General features: G+C 47.7%; 1 protein-coding gene across 1 annotated transcript in view; it reads right to left on the bottom strand.

Moving 5' to 3' along the window:
* DNAH9 (dynein axonemal heavy chain 9) overlaps positions 1 to 24,228 on the bottom strand; it is a 241,309-nt gene that overhangs the window by 33,044 nt on the left and 184,037 nt on the right. The window contains exons 57-64 of the mRNA XM_078785082.1: positions 21,713 to 21,832; positions 20,829 to 21,017; positions 12,626 to 12,861; positions 7,649 to 7,771; positions 6,761 to 6,965; positions 6,451 to 6,615; positions 6,143 to 6,283; positions 3,267 to 3,437 (exon numbers count right to left, since the gene is read on the bottom strand). Coding sequence (XP_078641208.1) covers positions 3,267 to 3,437; positions 6,143 to 6,283; positions 6,451 to 6,615; positions 6,761 to 6,965; positions 7,649 to 7,771; positions 12,626 to 12,861; positions 20,829 to 21,017; positions 21,713 to 21,832 — 1,350 coding nt within the window. The remainder of the gene's footprint in view (positions 1 to 3,266; positions 3,438 to 6,142; positions 6,284 to 6,450; positions 6,616 to 6,760; positions 6,966 to 7,648; positions 7,772 to 12,625; positions 12,862 to 20,828; positions 21,018 to 21,712; positions 21,833 to 24,228) is intronic.

A 24,228-nucleotide genomic window follows, 5' to 3' on the forward strand; every position in this document is an offset into this window, starting at 1 on the left:
CTTGCGAGTACAGTGACAATCCCCCCCCCCCCCCCTCTATTTAGATGAAATGGTTTTTATTAGTTTTAAAACATAGTTTAACGCCAACATAGCGGCAACATAGTTTGCAAACGTGAAATAAATGAATACGCTCTCAAATGTGCCATCCGAGGCAGAGTGTGTCCGCCACGTTCGGCACACGCGATAGCTCGCTGCTCTCTGATTGGTTGAATCGTTTTTTGGACATAGCTCGGTAAGTAATTGTCCGATTAATATGAAACCTTGAAAAGGCACATCCTCGGGTCCCCAGCAATATACCTGGCAAGTTTAAAGTATATCGGACCCGTGGTTGTCGAGAAACAGCGGTCACAGACAAACGTACAAACAAACACACAGAGATTACTGGAATTATAGATAGACTAGGGCATTGCCCGTACGTGGGTGCCCGTTCCTTGCCAAAAAAAAAAAAAACGCTACCCGTACGCTCTACCCCGCCCGTACGCCCGTAAACAAAAAAAACAACGCTCTTCGCTTCCGCCCTTCGCTCTGACTGAATTGGGAGAAATAATGCGCATAAGAAATCGAATTACGTACCGTAATGGCGGTCAGCTCGTAACGCGCTCAGCTCCGCTCGTCTCACATCGGCCACGCCTACGCAACAAAGCGTTCTGTGATTGGCTGCCGGAAGTTCGCAAATCGTCGCAGTTACGATGAATCGTTTTAATTTAATCGCAGTTTGAATTCGTTTTAAAACATAGTTTAACGGCAACATAGTTTTCCAACGTGAAATAAATGAATACGCTGTCAAATGTGCCGTCCGAGGTAGAGTCTGATCGCCACGTTCGGCACACGTGATAGCTCGCTGCTCTCTGATTGGTTGAAGCGTTTTTTGGACATAGCTCGGTAAGTACTTGTCCGATTAATTTCAAACCTTGAAAAGGCACATCCTCGGGTCCCCAGCAATATACCTGGCAAGTTTCAAGTATATCGGACCCGTGGTTGTCGAGAAACAGCGGTCACAGACAAACGTACAAACGTACAGAGATTACTGGAATTATAGATAGACTAGGGCATTGCCCGTACGTGGGTGCCCGTTCCTTGCCAAAAAAAAAAAAAAACGCTACCCGTACGCTCTACCCCGCCCGTACGCCCGTAAACAAAAAAAACAACGCTCTTCGCTTCCGCCCTTCGCTCTGACTGAATTGGGAGAAATAATGCGCATAAGAAATCGAATTACGTACCGTAATGGCGGTCAGCTCGTAACGCGCTCAGCTCCGCTCGTCTCACATCGGCCACGCCTACGCAACAAAGCGTTCTGTGATTGGCTGCCGGAAGTTCGCAAATCGCAGTTACGATGAATCGTTTTAATTTAATCGCAGTTTGAAATCGTTATAAAACATAGTTTAACGGCAACATAGTTTTCCAACGTGAAATAAATGAATACGCTGTCAAATGTGCCGTCCGAGGCAGAGTCTGATCGCCACGTTCGGCACACGTGATAGCTCGCTGCTCTCTGATTGGTTGAAGCGTTTTTTGGACATAGCTCGGTAAGTACTTCTCCGATTAATTTAAAACCTTGAAAAGGCACATCCTCGGGTCCCCAGCAATATACCTGGCAAGTTTCAAGTATATCGGACCCGTGGTTGTCGAGAAACAGCGGTCACAGACACACAGACACACAGACACACAGACACACAGACACACAGACACACAGAGATTGCTGGAATTATAGATAGATAGTTTAACGGCAACATAGTTTTCCAACGTGAAATAAATGAATACGCTGTCAAATGTGCCGTCCGAGGTAGAGTCTGATCGCCACGTTCGGCACACGTGATAGCTCGCTGCTCTCTGATTGGTTGAAGCGTTTTTTGGACATAGCTCGGTAAGTACTTGTCCGATTAATTTCAAACCTTGAAAAGGCACATCCTCGGGTCCCCAGCAATATACCTGGCAAGTTTCAAGTATATCGGACCCGTGGTTGTCGAGAAACAGCGGTCACAGACAAACGTACAAACGTACAGAGATTACTGGAATTATAGATAGATGAAGCGTTTTTTGGACATAGCTCGGTAAGTACTTGTCCGATTAATTTCAAACCTTGAAAAGGCACATCCTCGGGTCCCCAGCAATATACCTGGCAAGTTTCAAGTATATCGGACCCGTGGTTGTCGAGAAACAGCGGTCACAGACAAACGTACAAACGTACAGAGATTACTGGAATTATAGATAGATAGTAGGATTATTTTATTTTACTGTATTTGAAAGTGTCTGAAAATACAGAAAAGGAGAAAAATAAAATTACGCCAAAAAGTACCTTTAAAGTTTTGTTATTTTTATTCAGATGAGTAGATTAAAGTTGTTACTCATCCACCAATAAAATTGGAATGTATAAACACATTCTTCTCATTGGGTCAGAATACAAATACAATCGTGCACACTGTCCGAGGCACACTGCACACAAAATGGCTTCTAATTCATCATTGTTGCAACTCTCCGTCTACGGCTCTGTAACTGTACATCGTATGGCACCGTCTGGTGTAAGCCGGTACTACAAGTCATAAATCATAAAATATGCTCGAGACATCATAAAAGCAGGGGAATCAACCTGTTCGTAAGGACAGTTTCTTTGCGAGTGGCATAAACCAGATCAGATTAATACATTTTTACTTGGCTTTTTTTACTGAAAATTTCTGCTGTTGCCACATCCTTGTTAGCTCCTCCACCAAAGGTGGACTCATGTTATGTTTTCACCCCTGTCTTTTTGGCCGTCTGTGAACAAGATCTCTCAAAAAGCTATGGATGGGTATCTTGGTGGTCAAGTTGGGTGTGTGACAAGGACAAATTGATTCAATTTTGGTGAAGATCTGGATCCGATAATTTTTTAAGTGATTCTTCACCAGCAGATAGGGCCAAAAACTATATGTAGTATAGTGTATGTAGTGAAAACTATATGTAGTGAAAAACTATATTTCAAAAAGGTTGTGGTCGGATTATAACAACATTTGGTGGATGAGTTGATTCGGCAACAAGAACAAGCCAAATGATATTGGTGTGTGACAAGGACGAATGGTCCCTTTGCAGATCCGGCCTATCAGAGACTTGTGGAGGTATGCTCATCACCGAGTGGTTCTAGTTACTAGATGCATTTATTTTTATTCCTGAAACAACAATTGTGAGAAAATTGACTTTTTTGGGGGGGAACAATCACACAAGGCAGGGATACTTCACCCATGCCCCACTGCTCAGAGTTGTCTTCTCAATACACAATCAGTGACGGTACTTGCCTGGAAAGTCAGCTGTGAGGTGTAGGTCAATCGGTCACACTCAAAAAGTCCACGTGTGGTATAGCGAAACACCGACAGGGTGACATTGTTCCTCAGTTTGATGATATGCTGCTGAAGATCTTCATCCGGCTCGACCTGACCTACAGCCCTCCGAAACACTGTCCAGAAAGCCTAATATGGTGGAAAAAAAAAACACCTTTAGAGGCCATTTTTGTAGGTCATAATATGGTGGAAGATGTATATTGTTATGTCGGGGGGGGGGGGGGGTGGGGGGGGAAGAGTGATATCTAGAGCCAGATAGATCTGTATAGGTAGGTATCCGACTGTCGTGATAGGGAATCTACCTGTAATAAGTTCTATGTTTAGTCCGGTTCGTCGGCATAAGCTGTATTGATGTCCCCACTACGAGGGAGCAAGGCGTGCTAAATAGTGCAGGGATTATGGATAAGATTCCTTTGTTCGTCGTCCCCTCTGTCGCCAAACCTGTGTCCCTTATGGCAACTGTTACGGGGTCCCCCCCTTACCTCTGGTCTCGGTAGACCTCCAAACCCCGAGAGGGTCCCCGGCAGAAAGATGTGTTATCCTTGGTTGAAATCCAGCAAATAATGAAACCCTCAATGGAACCAGCAAATGAAACAGTGAAATCAATAATGCAACCACACCAGGTTATAAACAAACAATAATATATTATAAATCACACACAAAGAGCCATACAACAATGGGGGCAATCACCCCTATTTTCAAATCTTACGATGATATCCTTATCAAGCCCCTTAACCCCAACCTCACGGCACCTCCCCAATGTCTTTGCACCCCTCCAAGGCGAAGTCCCAATGTCTCTGTGCGCTCCCGCGATCGGGGAGTCAAGGCCCGATGGTCAATTGAGGCGTAGGCGAGCGAGACGACCCCGAGGTCACGTTGTTCAGCACCCAGCAACACAGCGGTGGAAAGGAACCTCACAAAGACGCGCTCCGACGTACACGATGCGGTTCAATCCTCCGTATAATTCTCACGTGCCCTTTCTGGCACAGCCGTCCCTGGCAAACCACCGGGGAATAATGCCCAGCCGACATGACCAAAACCGGTTCACTGCCGGTTGCTCGCGTGGCGAAGATGGCGGACGGCTTTCCCTCGAACCCGGGCTTTGAGGCCAGGATCCTCCGGAACCTCAATGAGGATACCCGACGACACAGGCTCCATGCACTCCGGCGATAACTCTCATCGCCCGAACTTCCCTTCAAGGACGCAAAGTTCACTTGCACTGTACATCGAACGCTCGGTCAGGAGCTTCAACAACAACGTCTGTTCACGATCTCCTCCCGCCTCTTTTTCTTTCGCTCCACCTCTTCCGGTCACGATCCGGATTTCCGGCCACATTTTACAAGGATCGCTTTTAAATCTTTTAACTATAATAACCCTTTCCCTTCAACCACAATCACCAGAATACTTAGAATCAACAACAATAATCATAACAACAACCCTTAGGGCCGAACCCGTAACACAACGCACTCATTTAAACAATTAGATAGGCCCTTAGTGCACAACAGTAATTAAATTCCCCTCCCTTACAATAAGACTGTGGAAGACAAGCAGGCAACGGCCGCATACAACACCGGCGTGGGCGTCAGACATCGAGCAAGGCTGGGAGCCACGCCCAGGAGGACTGTTGATTGGTCCATAGGAGGGACAGAGAACTGCCCCGTGATCGGAAGGGAGGGAAGGACTGGTGGTTGGCCACGAGGGTGGCGTGACATGGTGGCGGGAAGCACTTGGCCAATGAGAAAGGACCAGCGCATTGAGAACCTTTGAGAGGTCCAAGTACGAGGCTCTGATTGGGAATGCGCCAGGACTGACGTCACAGGGCAAGTGACAAAATGCCTAATTCGCGGGCAGTCTCACTCTTAGCTCTCTCTTCGCGCTGAACCCCCTTCGAGTTGGAGATCGTCATTCGCCCTTCTTTTTGCCTCTGCGCTGGACGACATTTTCTCTCTTGGTCTCTTCCATTTCCCTCGCTGGGATTGGAGCGGTGCTCGGCTCTTCGTGGTGCTTTTGGTGCTGGGAGTGAGTGTTGGTGCGGTGTGCGGTGCTTAGTGCTCGGAGCGGTGCTTTCGGTGCTGTGAGCGAACGGACCTCGTGTGCGACCAACGAGGAGTTTGGACTTGGAGCGAGGCATGCCGTGGAGTGGACGAGGCTGGGGCGAGCGGGTTGGCTCGGGGCCTGGCAGAGCGTGGGCGAAGCGGACGGAGGGTATCTTCACGCTGGAGCCCGGAGCCGCGTTGGACGGCGGACACGACTACTGACAGATAAGGCCGCACCCCATAGAACACTACATGACGGGACAGTTATTTTATTAATTCATTTTCCTCTGTCTCGTATTTGGAAGTCAGTGTGCGGAATCCCGATTTAGGACAATTATTTATCTTCAGTCGCGTTCCATTGTTCTCGGGTTCCATCAAATAAATCATTATTTTTGTACATTTTACCACCCGTGTTCGTTGAGTTACTTTCTCCTCCAGGATCAGAGCTGCAGTCGGTTCGCTAAAGGTAATTGCTTCCGCTTCTTCTTCTTCTTCTTCCCTTCTTTCTCCCATGCTTTTATAGCAAAATCCGTATTTGGTCGTTGCCTCCATTAAAGCCTTTCGGTCCTCCGCGAGCCCTGTTATTAACCGGAGGGTATTCGCGCGACAATATTTTTGTTTTTTTTACAAGCCGCCCACGCATATTCAGGAACTAAAGCATTAAAATATTTATCAGAAAATAATGTTAATATAATTACAAATATTTGTGTAACTGTTGACCTGTTGCATTGCTCTACACAGGGCCCCAAACGGGTTGCCTAAGGTATGTGGATTTTCCTTATGGCTGCCATCACTCACCTTTAGTGAGAACTGGTACATAGGGTGAATTTTCTCAAGGTCGTTCATTATGAAGTAAAGAAGTGAAGCACGAGAAGCAACAGGTCGGAAGTGTTCCCGAGCTTTGTCGATTTTCTGCTCTGTGATCTTAGCTTCCTTTGCCTATAGAAGACACCAAGACATGATAACATAAATCACAATCACACACACAATCACACACACACACACACACACACACACACACACACACACACACACACACACACACACACACACACACACACACACACACACACACACACACACACACTTTTTCTCGTTTGAACCACCTTTTCCTCGATGTCAGCTGCCATCCTCTTGGTGTTTTCCAAGTTCTCAACAAGAGCCGAGTCACTGAGAAAGTTTCCAGAAGCCGAAGAAAGACGTGATAGCAGTTCATCCTCCAGGTCCTTCAGCGCAATCTTGAAATCATTTTGCTGCCTTGTTAGCTCCAACTGTCAAAGGGTGAAAAAATAAAGATGCTGAATGTTTCGTTAATTATATAATTACCACAATTGTTTTTCTTAGTTGGAATATTTTTGGTTTATTTACAAGAGTTTCTGGGGGAAAAAAAAGTGGTTTGTTGTTGGTCCGCCTTGCCTTTTTCTGCTCCAGATCTGGCCTTTCACTGCCCACCACTGCGGCCAGGAGCTGCTGCTCAAGACCGGCACGTGTTGCCGAGAAGTCAATAAGTGTGCACTGTGCTTGCACCTCCGGAGGGAAGTGTGGGCTAGCCAACTTGGTGTGCAGTAACAGCCGGAAATTAGGATGGTAAGCGCACTCTTTGTCCCCGAGCTTGACATACCTGAAAAGACCACCCACACAAAAAGCTTTTGAAACTTTCCTGCCAACAATATGTAATACATATAGAGAGAGTCAATGGTTCACAATTGCAAAAGTTCATTCCAAATTGCAAAAGTTCAATTGCAAAAGTTCAGATAATTCATTCCTCTTTTCTCCCGCCTCTGGAACAAACTCCCTCAGTCTCTTCAATCCCACTCCTCCCTCCAGGTCTTTAAAACAGCTGTTCACCACCATCTCTTATCTTCCCCCATCCAAAACCTTGATCTCTTCTATCCCCGTTAATTCACCCCAGATCCACTTTTTTGGAATAACAACTTCTTTCATGGAAGTTCCAGCAGTGTCCATGTGTTTTATACTTTCCCACAACCCCCCCCCCCCCCAGACTTCCCATGCCTCCTCCCCCCAAGCCCTCTCCCTCCCACAGATCTCCCGATGTCCCTGTTCTCTGCTGTTGTACTTGTGTGCTTCCCTCTCTCTCCCCATCTTGTCTCCCGCTCCCTTTATTATATGTTTTTACGTGTTAGCTCTTACACGAGCCTCGACTTAGTATCCCAAAAAAAAAATACAAAATTTTTTAAAATAATAATTCCTCTTCAATTTCGAACCCAGCCCTCAAAAACAAAACAACTATATTACACTTCTACATCCAGACGTTTCATTTTTCTCAAATATATCCAGAATCACCTGTCCATCTTGGTGGTTTCTTTAGCCAATAAAGGTCGCAAAACAGGATCGATGGTTTCTTCCAGGTTCTCAATCAACACAGTCTCACCAGCAGCCACAGCCTCTTCAAGAACCCTCAGGAACCTATGGCAGCAGAAACAACATATTAAGTTGTATTGTATTTTTAAAACAATGTAATGCCCATTTGCTCTCATTTGCTCTCATTTGCAGCTGTGCTAGTTTACATCTTAAATATGCCGTCTCCATTTGCTCTTTTTCGCCATTATATAATTGATTCTACTTGAGAGCGTCCTTGCAGAAGCAACAAGTGCGACTAGAACGCCACTCAGTAGAGCGCATACTCCCGCCGTGGGTCAAGTTGGAATAGTACGATTTCACAAAAGTTTGAGGGAGTAGTTCAGTGACAACACAAGACAAGACAACACAAGACAGACACTGCACAGATATATATTTAGAATATATAGAAGATAATGTTAAAAAAAAACAAGGCAATTTCACTTACATTTTCGGATTCAGCGTTCAATTCTATATAAGTGAGTGTATTTTGAGGCATGTGGGACTTCAAATAAAATTGTAAACCAGAAAAACGTTCGTTTCATTCCTTAGGGATACAACATGTAAAACTGGCCCAAACGTCCAAACAAAACTCGCTCATTTTAGGTCGTACAAGCTAATGCGACCACTCATTCTTCTGGGAAGAATCCCGTGCACATGCTTGTCACACTTATAAGTCACGTACGTCTTGTCTTTATAAGTTCATCAATTACTGACACCGCGATTGACATTCGCTGAGGTAAATGTTGATATCTCTTCTGAGGTAAAATAAAAAACAATAAAAAAAACATTTTTAAAGCATTATGCGTATCAAACGATACACTTTATGAAACGGGGAAACCTACTACACACTTTGGTGTTTTTAAAATGACAGAATATGTCTTTATTAGAAAAAAATAAAAACATTGAAGACGACGCTGCTAAAAAAATACACCGCTCTAACGCATAACCACGAGTTTAAACTACATTTACAACAAATATGAAAACTATTTTCATATCACAATGTTAAATATAGAATATATAGAAGATAATGTTTAAAAAAAAAAGAGCCCTATCTTCCAATGGTAAAGGATCCTTCAAAAAATTCCTGAATCCAGAATAATATCCTGAGTTTCACCAAAAACGAATCAATTCTTCCTTATCCCAAGGGCAATCATCCCACCAACCTTCATCCAAATCCGTTCAGAACTGTTCCAGATATCTTGTTCACGAACACACGAACACACACACACACACACACACACACACACACACACACACACACACACACACACACACACACACACACACACACACACACACACACACACACACGATCGAATGCATTACTCCCTGGTGGGAGTAATAATTCTCCCAGAATTATAGATGAGTTAATTCCACCAGAATCGGCGAATTTTATTAAGACCTGTAATACCTCCTCCCACCAGTAGTGGTGATATACGGCAATTTACGTAAAGAGAATTGGTATCTTCTCTCCCCTCCCCACCACCCGAACTCCAGCAGCTGTGGAATTTTTGTTAACCACCTGAAACCTTCCCGTATACACCCGGAATCCAACCACCAGTTTTCAAATCATCCCATTCAGCATTTCAGGAGTGCATGGAAGGCAAACAAACAAACAAACAAACAAACAAACACACAAACAACTTCTCAAATTATAGTATGATCGAGGCTTACTTCAAATTTGAAGCTAAAAGTCCATTCTCATCGCGTCCCTTTTCATTCATCTCCAGACATGTTAAGCACTTTTTGATATTCCAGATCGAGGCTCATGGAAGAGTCAGGTGACAGAGCGTAAACAGACAACACACCGATAGTGGGGCAGTGGGGTTAAAGCTGCCCAAAACAATCAAGGGTATGAATGAACAGGAAAAGCGGAGAGAAATAAGGGGAGGAAACACAGTAACCTGCAAGTAATAGGATTTCATTATGATTCTGATCAACCATACTGTTGTAATTTGTTCAGGGTGCCAGTGATAGATCGACACCGTGGGATCTTTAACATCCGCCAATGTTGGCAGGTGAGACGCCCTGTTTAACATCCATCCTCGGGACGGCTCACACATTCATGATACACCCTGTCTGTGAAACATCGGGATGACCGTTTATAGCTGGGCCGAGATTCAAACCCTTCCGAGACAACTTAGAGGCGAATATGTGTATCTCTAGGCCATACCACCAGCCCAAAAAGGTTTCATTAGGTAGGGTAAAAAGTGGTAGAAAATATCAAGGGTAGGTATGGTACTAAGTGAAGTATTAAAGGTACAATAGTATTATGACCCTGCGCTCGCGAAGCAAAAAGTGGGGTTAAGCAATAGTGTGCGTACGTGTGCCGTGTCTGCATTTTAAAAATTCATTTTCTCGGCAACAGTTGGTCCGATTGACATGAAATTTTACCGTCGGAGCGCCTCTGCCTGTATATTTTTTTGCTGATAATTATGACGTCATAGGTCACGTGGTACAGATGCTATCTTGGAAAAACGTTACACCTCTATATCTCCCAAACCACTTAATGGAAAAAAATTAAACATGGCTCATTGTAAAGTACACCCCATGGGGAATAAGATATGTTAATGATGATGTCATAGGTGCCTCCATTATGACGTCATAATTCGACAAGTACAACACTTGATCTGATCAGTATGAAAAAAAAAAAATTCCTCTGCAACTGTTAATCTGATGAACATGAAATTTTCAGAATATGAGCGGCTCCTATAGAATTGTTCTAATATAATGACCTCATTGATCACGTGGTACAGGTGCCATCTTGGAAAAATCGAAAAAAGTTGCACCACGATATCTCTGAAACCACTCCATGGAAAAAATTGAAATATGGCTCAATGACAAGCACTCCACTTGGGGAATAGGATATGTTAATGATGATGTCATCAGTACCATAATAATGACGTCATAATTCGGCAAGTACAACGCTTGATTCGATCAGCATGAATTTTTTTTCTCTGCAATTCTTGTACCGATTGACACGAAATTTTCACCATGGGAGCGCCTTCTCCTGTAGAATATTTTAATGATAATTATGACCTCATAGTTCAGTGGTAAAGGCGCCATCTTGCAAAAACAGAAAAACTTTTCCCCTCTATATCTCCGACCTCGCTCCATGGAAAAAAATGAAATATGGCTCAATGACAAGCACTCCACTTGGGGAATAGGATATGTTAATGATGATGTCATCAGTACCATAATAATGACGTCATAATTCGGCAAGTACAACGCTTGATTCGATCAGCATGAATTTTTTTTCTCTGCAATTCTTGGACCGATTGACACGAAATTTTCACCATGGGAGCGCCTTCTCCTGAAGAATATTTTAATGATAATTATGACCTCATAGTTCAGTGGTAAAGGCGCCATCTTGCAAAAAACGAAAAACTTTTCCCCTCTATATCTCCGACCCCGCTCCATGGAAAAAAATTGAAACATGGCTCATTGTCAAGTACTCCCCATGGGGAATAAGATATGTTAATGATGATGTCATTGGTGCCTTCATTATGACGTCATAATTCGACAAGTAAAACGCTTGATTCGATAAGTAATGAAATTTTTTTTTTCTTCGCAACTGTTGGTCCGATGGACACTAAATATTCACCATAGGAGCGCCTCCTCCCATATAAATTTTTTATGATAATTATGACATCATAGGTCACGTAGTACAGGTGCCATCTTGGAGAAAACGAAAGACTTTGCACCTCTATATCCCCGAAACATCTACATGGAAAACAAGAAAGAGAAATCAGAGATCGCAGACCCTCACCAGGATGTGTTTTAGTGTTTGTTAAGGCTTTTGTGTCAAAACAAATATGGCGGCCGAAACACGTGACCGATGACGTCATCATTATTATTATTTTTCTCCACCAATTTATCCCCAGATGACGCTCAATAAATTTCATCTTGATCGGATGAAGTTCTGTACTTGTCGAATTATGACGTCATAATAGAGCCACCTATGACATCGTTAACATATTTTATTCCCCATGGAAAGTTCTTTAAAATGAGCCATGTCTCAATTTTTTCTATGCAACACTTTCGGAGATATAGAGGTGCAAAGTTTTTCAGTTTTTCCAAGATGGCGCCCATACCACGTGACATATGACGTCATAATTTTCATTAAAAAATTATACAGGTGGAGTTGCACCTATGGTGAAAATTTCCTATCAATAACCTTCTGCAATTTCGAATTAAAGGTTGATAAAATGACATCATATGTCACGCGGTCTGGCAGCCATATTGGATCTAAGCAAAAATCTTTGAAAATATTCTACTCTTAAACTGCTTAACCGATCAATGCAAATCTTTAACTAATTGATCAACTACCCATGGGAAATATAGTTTGATAAAAGTGACATCATCAGTCACTGGTCTGGCAGCCATATTGGATCAAAAAAAACAACCCTTAAAAAACAGAAGAGTTGGGTTGCACCAAGTCCTTCTTAAGTCTGCACAGGGTAAGTATTCTATGAATACCATCGAGTTCTAGTTAAGTTTTTGTCCAGGAGTTGGCGGGGAGGCTGGCATGAGAATGAAGTGCACCACCTACTAGAAGCCTTGGAGTGAAGGGTGGGATTGAACAGTCTCAGGAAGGCAGTTCCACAAATGGGACAAAAAAAAAGAGACTGGAGGTGAATGATAAGCCTGGAATTTAGAGGAAAGAAAGGTAGGTGGGGGATGAGAAAAATAGAATTGAGAAAAAGAAAAGAAGGGGGAAAAAGGATTTTGGGAAGAAAGGAAAGGAAAATGAAGGAAAATGGTTGAAGAACGTGTGGGAGAAGAAAGCAGGGCGTGGTGGGACAAGAATGATGGTGAAAAGTTTTGTCTTTTTGCATACGTAACATATTGACGATCCCAAATCATGCAATTTTCTGTCTGTAACCACAAATAAAGAAACTACTCAAATGTTTTCATCACCCCTTTTGCTTGATATGAAGGACATTCAGTGCTTTTCCAAATTTGGTCTTGATCCACTTGATTCCCTGCATTTGTGGGTCCACAAGGAGTGGCCATCGCTGGCAGAATGTTAAAATGGTGGCATTTTCGGTGGACATGCAATCAGCCGGTAGGCCCTGGTTCTGCCAGAGGGCGACTGATGCATCTTCTGCTAGCAGGGAAACTGGATCAAGGCCTGGTGTCACTTGAATGGAGACCTGTGAAAGCAAGCATAAAACAAATTAAAAATACCTCAACTCAACCTCAGGTAGTGTGTTTCGTGGTCCAATCGAAGCACGTACTCAATGATACCTCATGGATACCAGATTCAAATTCCATATATCGTGTTCATTTGTCTTTGAGCATTGTCTCATCATGTCCTTGTAACATGTAAAAGTACACCGATATCTCCAAATGTCTTTTTACCCCGCGCACACGAAGTGAAAAGCGGGGTTAAGCAATTGGTTCCATTAGCTGTATAAAAACATTTTCCATTCATTATTACATTTTCTTTGGTTGATGTACTGTTCCAATAACATTTTGTGAAACAAGCATAAAATTTCATCTTGATCGGATGAAGTTCTGTACTTGTCGAATTATGACGTCATAATAGAGCCACCTATGACATCGTTAACATATTTTATTCCCCTTGGAAAGTTCTTTAAAAAGAGCCATGTCTCAATTTTTTCTATGCAACACTTTCGGAGATATGGAGGTGCAAAGTTTTTCCAAGATGGCGCCCATACCACGTGACATATGACGTCATAATTTTCATTAAAAATTATACAGGTGGAGTTGCAAAATAAATGCTGGAGAGGTTTGGAAAGAAAGATCGAAACAAGATATGCCACAAGTTGTCTTTTATTGTCAGATTTTTGGTGGAAAAGATATTCACTGTAAAAATTATTATATGCTACTCATCCTTACCACAGGGTGTCCCATAAGTCTGGAACCATCATGAACGAAAAAAATCTGAAAGAAAACTTTTTTCTTTTTTTTGTATACAAGATCGAGGCTCATGTAAGAGCTAACATTGATCACAAAAAGACAAACTGACATAAAACATAAAACATGATAAAGGGAGCGGGAGAACAAGATGGAGAGCAGGGACATCGTGAGATCTGTGGGAGGGAGAGGGCTTGGGGGGAGGAGGCATGGGAATGGGGCAAAAAGGGGGGGGGGGGGGGGTGGGAGAGGTTAAAAAAAAACAACACATGGACACATGAAAAAAAACATTCTGAGACGAAAAAAGTCATGAATCACTTATTTTGTCCGATGGTTCCAGACTTATGGGACACCATAAGTATAATTATTATGGGACATTATGCGACACCGTAAGTATAATTCACTGGCCGGTGTTTGCGTGTTTGTGCGTTTGTCACGCTACTCCTCCTACAGTTCTGGCCCGATTACATCCATACTTGCTACATATGATATGCATGACCCCAATTAATGGATAGGTGTGTTTTTAATTTGGTCAGTGGTCTTGGGGGTGAGGTGGATGCAAATTCTGTGGAAATGTGTATCGTGTGGCGCCGCCTCCAGGTGGGAGAGGGTATTACAAGTCCCCACCCAGTACAGCACAGTATTCCTGTCCTCACGGTTGCCAGTGCAGTGAGGTGTTTTGAATGATAAGCAGCAGGGGTGGATCCAGGAATTTCAAGACAGGGTGGTGCACCAGGCCATAGTGCCAAAAGAAGGGGTGGGGGTGGAGTTGTCGTCTGGGGGTCCTCCCCCTAGAAAAAAAAAATAATTGATTGTCGGAAAAGGTATTTCCTGCAGTTCCTTGCGTTCTTTCCTGGCCCAACGGCTCAGCAGATTCACGATGACTAATTGGCCAAAGTGGTAAACTGGTGAGCGGACTTGTCCAGTTGTTCCTTAGTTAAAATAACGCTTATTTATTATTATTATAAAATGCATGAAATAGTAGAGTTGAAGGAGCTGTGCTCCTACGCGAGTCGAAAGGATTGACGCGACAAAAGACGGGAATTCGTCCGAGTTTCTTTATTGAGCAAAACCAAAACTCGGGTACTCTGAAAAGCCCGTTTATCGGGCAGCAATATATATATGCAATCAAACACGTCATGCCGGAGCGTTTGCCCGGGAAAGGCGAGACTGGGCGTGCCCGGGCGGCCTGGGCGAGCCCGGGAAAGGCGAGTCTCGGCATGCCCGGGAAAGGCTAGACTGGGCGTCCCCGGGCGGCCTGGGCGAGCCCGGGAAAGGTGAGTCTGGACATGCCCGGGAAAGGCGAGACCGGGCGTGCCCGGGCGGCCTCGGCGAGCCCGGTACAGTGATCGCTCCCTGGTTGCGTCTTCGGCAGGTGTAAGGCGATTGTGTATGCTCAGCGGCAACCGCTACACGCGCCCCCCCAGAATCGACTTGCACTGGCAGGGTCAATTTAAGGGGGGTCCTGATGACCCGGCCGAAGCGACCCCTGGAGGGTCATGGGGGAGGGGGGTCTGGTGTGGTGGTGGGTGGTCGAGCGGGGGGAACCGTGGACGGGGGGCGGCCTCGCCGCGGAGGAAGGGCCAACCGTGGTGGTTGGTCGATGTCCACGTGCACCGGCTTGAGGCGGTCCACCGAAATCCGGTCCGACCTGCCGCCGACGTCGACGATGAAAGACTTGTCGTCCCGTCGCAGGACCCGGAAGGGCCCGTCGTACGGCGGCCGGGGTGGCCCCCGGTGTGCGTCATGACGCACAAAAACGTACTCCGCTGTGCGAAGCGCTGGGGGGACGTAGGACTGGGGGCCACCGTGGCGGGACGTTGGCACGGGGGCAAACCGTCGGGCGGCCTCCTGGAGGTCCGAGCGCTGGCGAGCTGCGGACCAGGGACTGGTAGCGTCGGGCACGACCTTGCCCGGGACGCGTAGCGGTTGGCCGTAGACAAGCTCGGTGGTGGACGCCTGGAGATCCTCCTTGGGGGCCGTGCGGAGGCCCAAAAGGACCCACGGCAGCCGGTCGGCCCAACCGCCGTCCTGAAGGCTGGCCATGAGCGCGGCCTTCATGGAGCGGTGAAAACGCTCGCACAACCCATTGGCTTGGGGGTGGTAGGCCGTGGTACGGTGGAGCTTGACCCCCAGGTTGCGGGCGACCGCGCCCCACAGCTTGGAGGTGAATTGCGGACCGCGGTCCGAAGAGATGTCCGCCGGTGCGCCGAAACGGGCGACCCAGGTGGCGATGAAAGCCTGCGCCACGTCGGCGGTGGTGGTGGAAATGAGGGGAACGGCCTCCGGCCACCTGGTGGTCCTGTCCACCATGGTGAGCAGGTGTGTGAAACCTCGTGATGGGGGAAGGGGGCCCACCAGGTCCACGTTGACATGGTCGAAACGCCTTTCAGGCACGGTGAAAGGTGCCAGCGGGGCCTGGGTGTGGCGGTGGACCTTGGCCTGCTGGCAGGCCGTGCAGACGTTGGCCTAATCGCGGACGTCCCGTCGAAGTCCGTGCCAGACGAAACGCGCCGACACCAGCTTCCTGGGAAGCTTTCCGGCCCGGGTGGGAAAGGCCGTGGAGGGAGGCGAAAACGCAGTGGTGGTGGAAACGGGCACTACGGGGCGAGGCTGGCCTTGGGAGACATCGCAGAGCAGGACAGTGTCCGCGAAGGGGACGTCGGCCAGGCGGAGGCCCGTGTCCGCCGCCCGGAGGGCTTGCACCATGGTGTCGGTGGTCTGGTCAGCCGCCATGAGCGCGAAGTCCACGCCGAGGTGGACCGCGTTCGCGCTGGCCCGAGAAAGACAGTCGGCCATGGCGTTGTCTTTTCCGGCGACGTGCTGGATGTCCGTGGTAAACTCCGACACGGCGGAGAGGTGGCGCTGCTGGCGGGCCGACCATGGCTCCGTGACTTTGGCCATCGTGTAAACCAATGGCTTGTGGTCAACGAAAGCCGTGAACGGGCGGCCCTGCAGGAGGTGGCGGAAATGGCGAACGGCCAGGTATAGACCGAGGAGCTCGCGGTCAAATGTGCTATATTTTAGCTCGTTCGGCCGGAGTTGCCTGCTAAAAAAAGCGAGCGGCTGCCAAACCCCGTTCACCCATTGTTCATGTACGGCGCCCACCGCGTAGTCGGAGGCGTCCGTAGTGAGGGCGATGGGAGCGTCGAGCACCGGGTGAGCAAGCAGCGTTGCGTCGGCGAGGGCCAGCTTTGCGCCTGTGAATGCTGCGTCCATGGCTGCGGTCCAGACGACGTCATGCTTGGCCGGCTTGCCCCGGAGGGCTTCGTAAAGGGGCCGCATGAGCTGAGCAGCACGGGGCACGAAACGGTGGTAGAAATTCACCATGCCGAGGAACTCCTGCAGGGCCTTGATGGAGCGGGGACGCGGGAACTCGGTGATGGCCTCGACCTTGGTTGGCAGCGGCACGACCCCGTTCCTGGTGATCTGGTGGCCCAAAAAGTCAACGGCTGTCGTGCCGAAGTGGCATTTGGCCGGGTTGATGATTAAGCCGTGCTCGCTGAGGCACCCGAACAGTGTTCGGAGGTGGAGGAGGTGCTCGGCCCGGGACGTGCTGGCGACGAGGATGTTGTCCAGGTAGACGAAGAGGAACGGCAGGTCGCGCAGCACGCCGTCCATCAAGCGCTGGAACGCCTGCGCCGCGTTCTTGAGGCCAAACGGCATCCTCAGGAATTCGAAAAGGCCGAACGGCGTGATGACGGCCGTTTTTGGGACGTCGGCCGGCCTGACAGGTACCTGGGGGTATCCCCGTATTAAGTCAATTTTCGAGAAAATGACCCGCCCCGCCAAACGGGCGGAAAAGTCCTGGATGTGTGGGACCGGATACCTGTCAGGGGTGGTAATGTCGTTGAGGCGGCGGTAGTCGCCACATGGGCGCCAGCCGCCCCCCGGCTTCAGCACGATGTGCAGTGGCGAGGCCCACGCGCTATCGGAGCGTCGCACGATGCCGAGGTGCTCCAACGCGTCGAACTCGGCATTTGCCACGGCGAGCTTGGCCGGGTCGAGGCGGCGGGCTCTGGCGTAGACCGGCGGGCCCGTAGTTGGTATGTGGTGCTCGATACCATGTCTCACTGCGACGGCCGAAAACGTCGGCCGCGTAAGGGCCGGGAACTCTGCGAGCAGGCGAGCGAACTCGTTCGCCGCCGGGAGGGCGCATGCTAGTTCGGTCGGCGCGGAGCTGCTCATCGTGCATGCCAGGGAGCTGAAAGTCTCGGCGTTGACAAGGCGACGCCGTTTGACGTCGACCAGCAGCCCGTGCGCGCAGAGGAAGTCGGCGCCTAGCAAAGCCATGGGCACGCTTGCCGTCACAAAGGTCCAATTAAAGCGCTGGCTGCCGAAGCAGAGGGTGACGTTGCGTGGGCCGAAGGTGCGGATGGCCGATCCGTTGGCAGCGACCAAGGAGGGGCCGCAAACGGCGGTCTGCCTGTCTTGCTCGGAGGCGGGTATGACGCTCAGTTGGGCGCCGGTGTCACAAAGGAAACGCCGCTCGGACGCTTTGTCCTTGATGAAAAGCAAGTTGCCCAAGTGGCCGGCGCTCATGGCTGGTAATGAACCCCGGCCCGGCCGTTTCCCGACTTGCCGAAAGTGCACGGGAGTCGGCATGTCCGAGCCTTGTGTCCGAACCTGGCGTGGTAATAACACCACGCCTGGTCAGGTGGAGGCCCCGGCCGTCGTGTTGGAAGCGGTCGGCATGGCGTGGCGGCCGCCAGTTGCACCGGCAGTTCGGCCTCCAACCGCACCGGGCGCTCGGGCGCCATGGGCGTCGCCTCGGACGGCGGCGGGCTCCAGGTAGCCGCCCCGATGTGCTGGCCCGCCGAGGAGATCTTGTCGGGTTCCCTGGCGAGGGCACGGGGATCCGTGATCTGCGTGCCTGCCAGGGCGAAGCGTACCTGGCCAGGCAGCTGGCGGAGGAACAGCTCTCGGAAAAGAAAATCCGGGGAGTGCTCACCGAGCAGCGAGAGCATGTAGTCCATTCGCTCGGACGGGCGCGTGTCGCCGAGCTCGGGCAGGTCGAGCAGGCGTCGTGCGCGTTCTGCCGGTGAGAGGGCGAATGCGTCGAGGAGGAGCGTCTTGATCGCGCCATACTTGTCAGTGGCTGGCGGGTGCTGGAGGAGGCTCAGGGCGCGGGCCGCGGTGGCGGAGCCGAGTGGCGCTACCACATGGTGGAAGCGGGTGTCGTCGGCGGTAATGCCTCGCAGGGCAAACTGGGAGTCCGCCTGGGCAAACCAAACCGCCGCGTGAGCTTCCCAGAAGGTAGGCAGTTTAAGGGCAACTGCCGTGTCCATGTCGGGGGTCACCAGTGAAGGAGCTGTGCTCCTACGCGAGTCGAAAGGATTGACGCGACAAAAGACAGGAATTCGTCCGAGTTTCTTTTTTGAGCAAAACCAAAACTCGGGTACTCTGAAAAGCCCGTTTATCGGGCGGCAATATATATATGCAATCAAACACGTCATGCCGGAGCGTTTGCCCGGGAGAGGCGAGACTGGACATGCCCGGGAAAGGCGAGACCGGGCGTGCCCGGGCGGCCTGGGCGAGCCCGGGAAAGGCGAGTCTGGGCATGCCCGGGAAAGGCGAGACCGGGCGTGCCTGGGCGGCCTGGGCGAGCCAGGGAAAGGCGAGTCTGGGCATGCCCGGGAAAGGCGCGTCTGGGCATGCCCGGGAAAGGCGCGTCTGGGCGAGCCCGGTACAGTGATCGCTCCCTGGTTGCGTCTTCGGCAGGTGTAAGGCGATTGTGTATGCTCAGCGGCAACCGCTACAGAGTTAGACAGCTAACGATTATACCGAACCAAACAGCCATCAGATTTTTATTTTACTCCAAAGGCCTTTAAGCAATGCCTTCTGGTGGCCTAATGACAGGAAGCGTTCTGTAATGTGTACTGTTTATTGACCAACTACAATTTTGATAACCTCATAACTACTAAATATATATATATATTTGCATACAAAGTCGAGGCTCATGTAAGAGCTAATACATAAAACACTTTTTTTTCTTTTTTGTATACAAGATCGAGGCTCGTGAAAGAGCGAACATTAATCACACAGAAAGACAAACCGACACACAAAACATATAACATCGGGAGCGGTAGACAAGATGGGGAGAGAGGGGGAAGGACACAAACACAACATTTGAGAGCAGGGACCGAGAGACATGGAGACATCGAGAGATCTGTGGGAGGGAGAGGGCTTTGGGGGGGCAGGCATGGGAAGGGGGTGGGAGAGGTATAGAACATATGGACACTGCCAGGACTTCCAGGAAAGAAGTTGGAATTTCAAACAAGGTGGATCTGGGGTGAATTAGTGGGGGTAGAAAAGATCAAGGTTTTGGATGGGGGAAGATAAGAGATGGTGGTGAACAGCTGTTTTAAAGACCTGGAGGGAGGAGTGGGATTGTAGGGAGTGTGGGAGTTTGTTCCAGAGGCGGGAGAAAAGAGGAATGAAAGAGTGAAGGTGAGCAGAGAGCCGAGATTTAGGCAGTTTAACCATCAGAGGGTTGCTAGCAGATCTTGTGCGACCTGTAGAAATATTTGGGGGACAGAGCACAGAGAGAGCTGGGGGAGCAAGGCCGGAGAGGGTTAAACGGCCGGAGAGGTCCGGGCCGGACATAAATAATAAAGGGAGCAGGAGACAAGAAGGGGAGAGAGGAAAGCACACTAACAGTAGAGAACAGGGACATCGGGAGATCTGTGGAAGGGAGAGGGCTGGGGATGGGTACACGGGATAAACAAGATGGACACTACAAGGACTTTCAGGAAAGAAAACGGAATTTGAAGGTGGTGGATTTGGGATGGATTAACGGGGTAGGAAAGATCAAGGTTTTGGATTGGGGAAGATAGATGGTGGTGAACAGCTGTTTTTAAGACCTGGAGGGAGGAGTGGGATTGAAGAGAATGTGGGAGTTTGTTCCAGAGGCGGGAGAAAAGAGGAATGAAAGAGTGAAGGTGAGCATACTTTAGATGCAGAGAATGAAAGGGTAATTTGAAAAACAAAAAGTTGATAAAGAAAATGGAAGGGGAAAGAATAAGGGAGAGACTGGAGGGTATGGTAATGAGGAAGAGGTGAGCGGAGGTTGCGAGGGGGAAGGAAAAGTAGGAAGTTGAAAATTGCATCCTTTCTGAACCCATAGTATTACTTAGTCATAAAGTACCAATATGCAGACATTAAAAATTAGTATATCCAATATGACTGATACTATATTATCCAGTCACAAACATGTCTGTTCTAATGAATGTTTTCATACCTGTAGTTGCTCAATGTATGGCCTCCACTGCTCTTTAAGCAGTAGGTGTCTGTAGTCAGCAGTAAAGTAGCCTGTGTATGAAAGGAAGGCTGTGGCAAGGAGCAGATCTCCACACAAGGTGTCTGCCTGGAGCTTGTAGTCAGACAAGGCCTCCACCCAGCGTACCTTTTCTGATGCTAAACCTAGCACCTGTATCGATAACAAGTATAAATTTTAAGATCATTCTATGTATCAGCAAGTCCATAAAGGAATTTGATCTGGTGTCATTGCTCACATCCTGCTGAGATAACCTGATTACAAACTAACAGGGGGCAGCGACATCACTGTCATGGATGGGACAGATTATTAAGACGGGTCTGATTTAGAGCATCAAACTCTGACTCAAAAATGCTGTGATCTTAATTTACTCAAGAATAAGCCTGGTGTTGGCTTAGCGGTTAGGGTGCTGGATTGGGATCCGAGGATCCTGGGTTCGAATCCCGGTCGATTGCTGAATTAATGCCAGAGGGGTCGACTCAGCCTGTCATCCTTCCGAGGTCGGCAAATTGAGTACCAGTTCACTGGTAATTCCCCGTGTGTTGCAAGAGGGACTAACAGGGTTGGCAGCAGGAAGGGCATCCGGCCATAAAACATTGCTTCAAAAAGGGGACCAGGGTGCCAAAAAAAGGTCAACCCTTGCTCTGCGGGGAAAAATGGCCTCTAAAGGCGGTTCCTACTGAAGAATAATGTCACCTTCAAAATTTCACATTGCATGCATTTTAATGGAAGTCAGAAGCACATTTTGCCCAATGGGTGTTAATACTTTGTGATATGAGAACATATTTGTGTTTCAATAAGGCATGCACTGTATCAACAGGAGAGAAAATTCGATGTGACGTTCTCACAAGGTTGTTGGCGAGAGAGATTGTCTGGGCTGTGTCGTCTGCCTCAGACTTGCACTTTAGTTTCTCAGCCATGGCATGTTCAAACTCTGATGTCAATCTGCGCAGATTTGTGTCCAGGTTCTGAGGGAGGGAGAGAGACAGAGGGAGAGACGCCAGGGTGATGGGTTCACTTTGGATAAGAAAAATATTTCACGACATAAGATGTGCAGCCCCTTTACGAGGTATAGCACATGGAAACAAGTTCAAATACTTCATCTATACTATAAAAGTGAAATTGTATATTTGTTAATACCAGTACACCCACTCACTACGGGAGCGGCAGGGGCAGTTATGTTATTATCCGTACTAGCAACGGTACCCGCCCTATGGGCGGGGCTTCAATTGGCAGGCCCAAATGAAAAGGCAAAATTTCAGAAATTGAAGGCTTTTTTTTTCATTTTAAACGATGTGTATAAACATCCGTTAAATCATATCACACGCAAATCATCAAAATCTAAACAGTATTCGTAGAATTTCAATATAAGCCACATCACTGTTCATATCGGTAAATATTATTCCGTCGTGTTTGGAAAAACTGGAAAATTGGAAAAATTGGAAATTGGGAAAATTGGGAAAAAAATTGGAAAAACAATATAACCTATTTTACTCCAGGGGGTCCCAGGATTACCCACCCAAAATTTCGTTGCAATCGGTTCAGCCGTTTTTGCGGTACCTGGGAACGGACAGACATTTGGTGAATTATAGTAAGATTATTATTACCAATTATCATTATTACTTATGATCGATCAGGTCATTGAAAAGATCCGACCGTGCCTCAACATTCTAAGTTCCCGAAAATAAAATTCACGTTCGCAAGGAGTGTGGAGGGGGGCAATATTGCGAGTCACAAAACCCCTTGGGGAGTGGGGATATTGTTTCGTAATATCTATATTATAATAGCCGTAGATGATTCTGTCTGTCTGTCTGTTGGGTGTCTGTCCGGGGTGTGGCTTACTCGGTTTGCAGAGTAGCTCCACCCATAGCTCCACCCATTCTGGGAGTGCCTTCATATAATTATAAACAAATATCCACCATTTTATTAACTCGCATAGCTTTGAGGCCTGTTTTGTAGGCCCGTGGTGTCTTGCTCTCTCTCCCAGTTTTATTTCAAATCAAATTCGATATATCATTTCATTTTTCACAGTCGCTAACATCGTTTTAGACTCGGTTGAAAAAAAACGGGAAGAAAATCCAATGAAAGTTGCCGTTTATAGAACGAAATGAATTCTCAAACGCCTGTAACTTCAAGGCCATTGAGTCTCTCTCACGCCTTTATCTCCAATCTAACTCACCATATGATTTCATTTTTATCGATGGTTTTGGACTCGGTGTCAGCAATAATTGAGAACATTCCACACACGCGGGAAAATGCAGATATATTTTTAAAAATCGCGTCATGGTGTATCATACACCGCCCAACATGACACCGACGGCAACGTGTCGATATATATTAAAAATTCGCTTTTGCTTTTCCGTTAGGATATATTACTTTTTCGTTTGATGACAGTCGTCACAAAAACGTCAACAATGATGCCGACATATATTTCTTCGTTTTTATTTCATTCAACATTATTAGCCGGAAGTAAAATATGTTTCAGGAAATTACCGAGAGATATTTCTTCGTTTTTTTTATTAGTGATGTGCGCATACACTTTAAATAGGTTTATTTGAAATCTTTAATTTTCCACAATATAATTTACTTGCCATTTATCATTTGATGATTACGAGACAAATTCCTCTTGAGGATCGCGACAATTCATGCGCTGCGTGGAAACTTCTATTTCCAAAATGAATGAGACGATCGATGAAGAACGCAGACTTGAACAGGATGCAGCAAGAAAACGAATGAGACGGGCGAACGAGTCCATCGACGAACGTCAATGCAAACTTGCGGGGTCACCCGTGGGAATCCCACGGGCATGGACGTGTGTGACATTTCGACATATTGAGTTAGATGCTGCACATTCATTTTTACAAAATGGTTACTGGCAAGTCATCAGATCCAGAAATGGTGTAATGAACACAATTTATTTACGCGCAAGCAAGAAAGCAAGACGGCCCGCTTTCCGATTCCGACGGGCGAGACGGGCCGATTTGGAGCAAGAAAAAGAATGAGACGGGAGAAAAACGAGAGAAACGAGACGGGGAAAGCCGATTGGAGAGGCGAGTGAGGAGCGATTGGAGAGGCGAGTGAGGAGCGATTGGAGAGGCGAGTGAGGAGCGATTGGAGAGGCGAGTGAGGAGCGATTGGAGAGGCGAGTGAGGAGCGATTGGAGAGGCGAGTGAGGAGCGATTGGAGGGGCGAGTGAGGGATTGGAGAGGAGAGGAGTGTGAGGGATTGGAGAGGTGAGGGATTGGAGAGGAGAGGAATGTGAGGGATTGGAGAGGAGAGGAGTGCTAGGTGGAGAGAGGAGAGTGTCAGGTGGAGAGGCGTGAGGGGTCACATATTATGTGAAATAAATAAATTGTGTTCATTA

This window comes from Myxine glutinosa, chromosome 9 (assembly GCF_964187855.1).
Source record: "Myxine glutinosa chromosome 9, kmMyxGlut1.1, whole genome shotgun sequence".
Lineage (NCBI taxonomy): Eukaryota > Metazoa > Chordata > Myxini > Myxiniformes > Myxinidae > Myxine > Myxine glutinosa.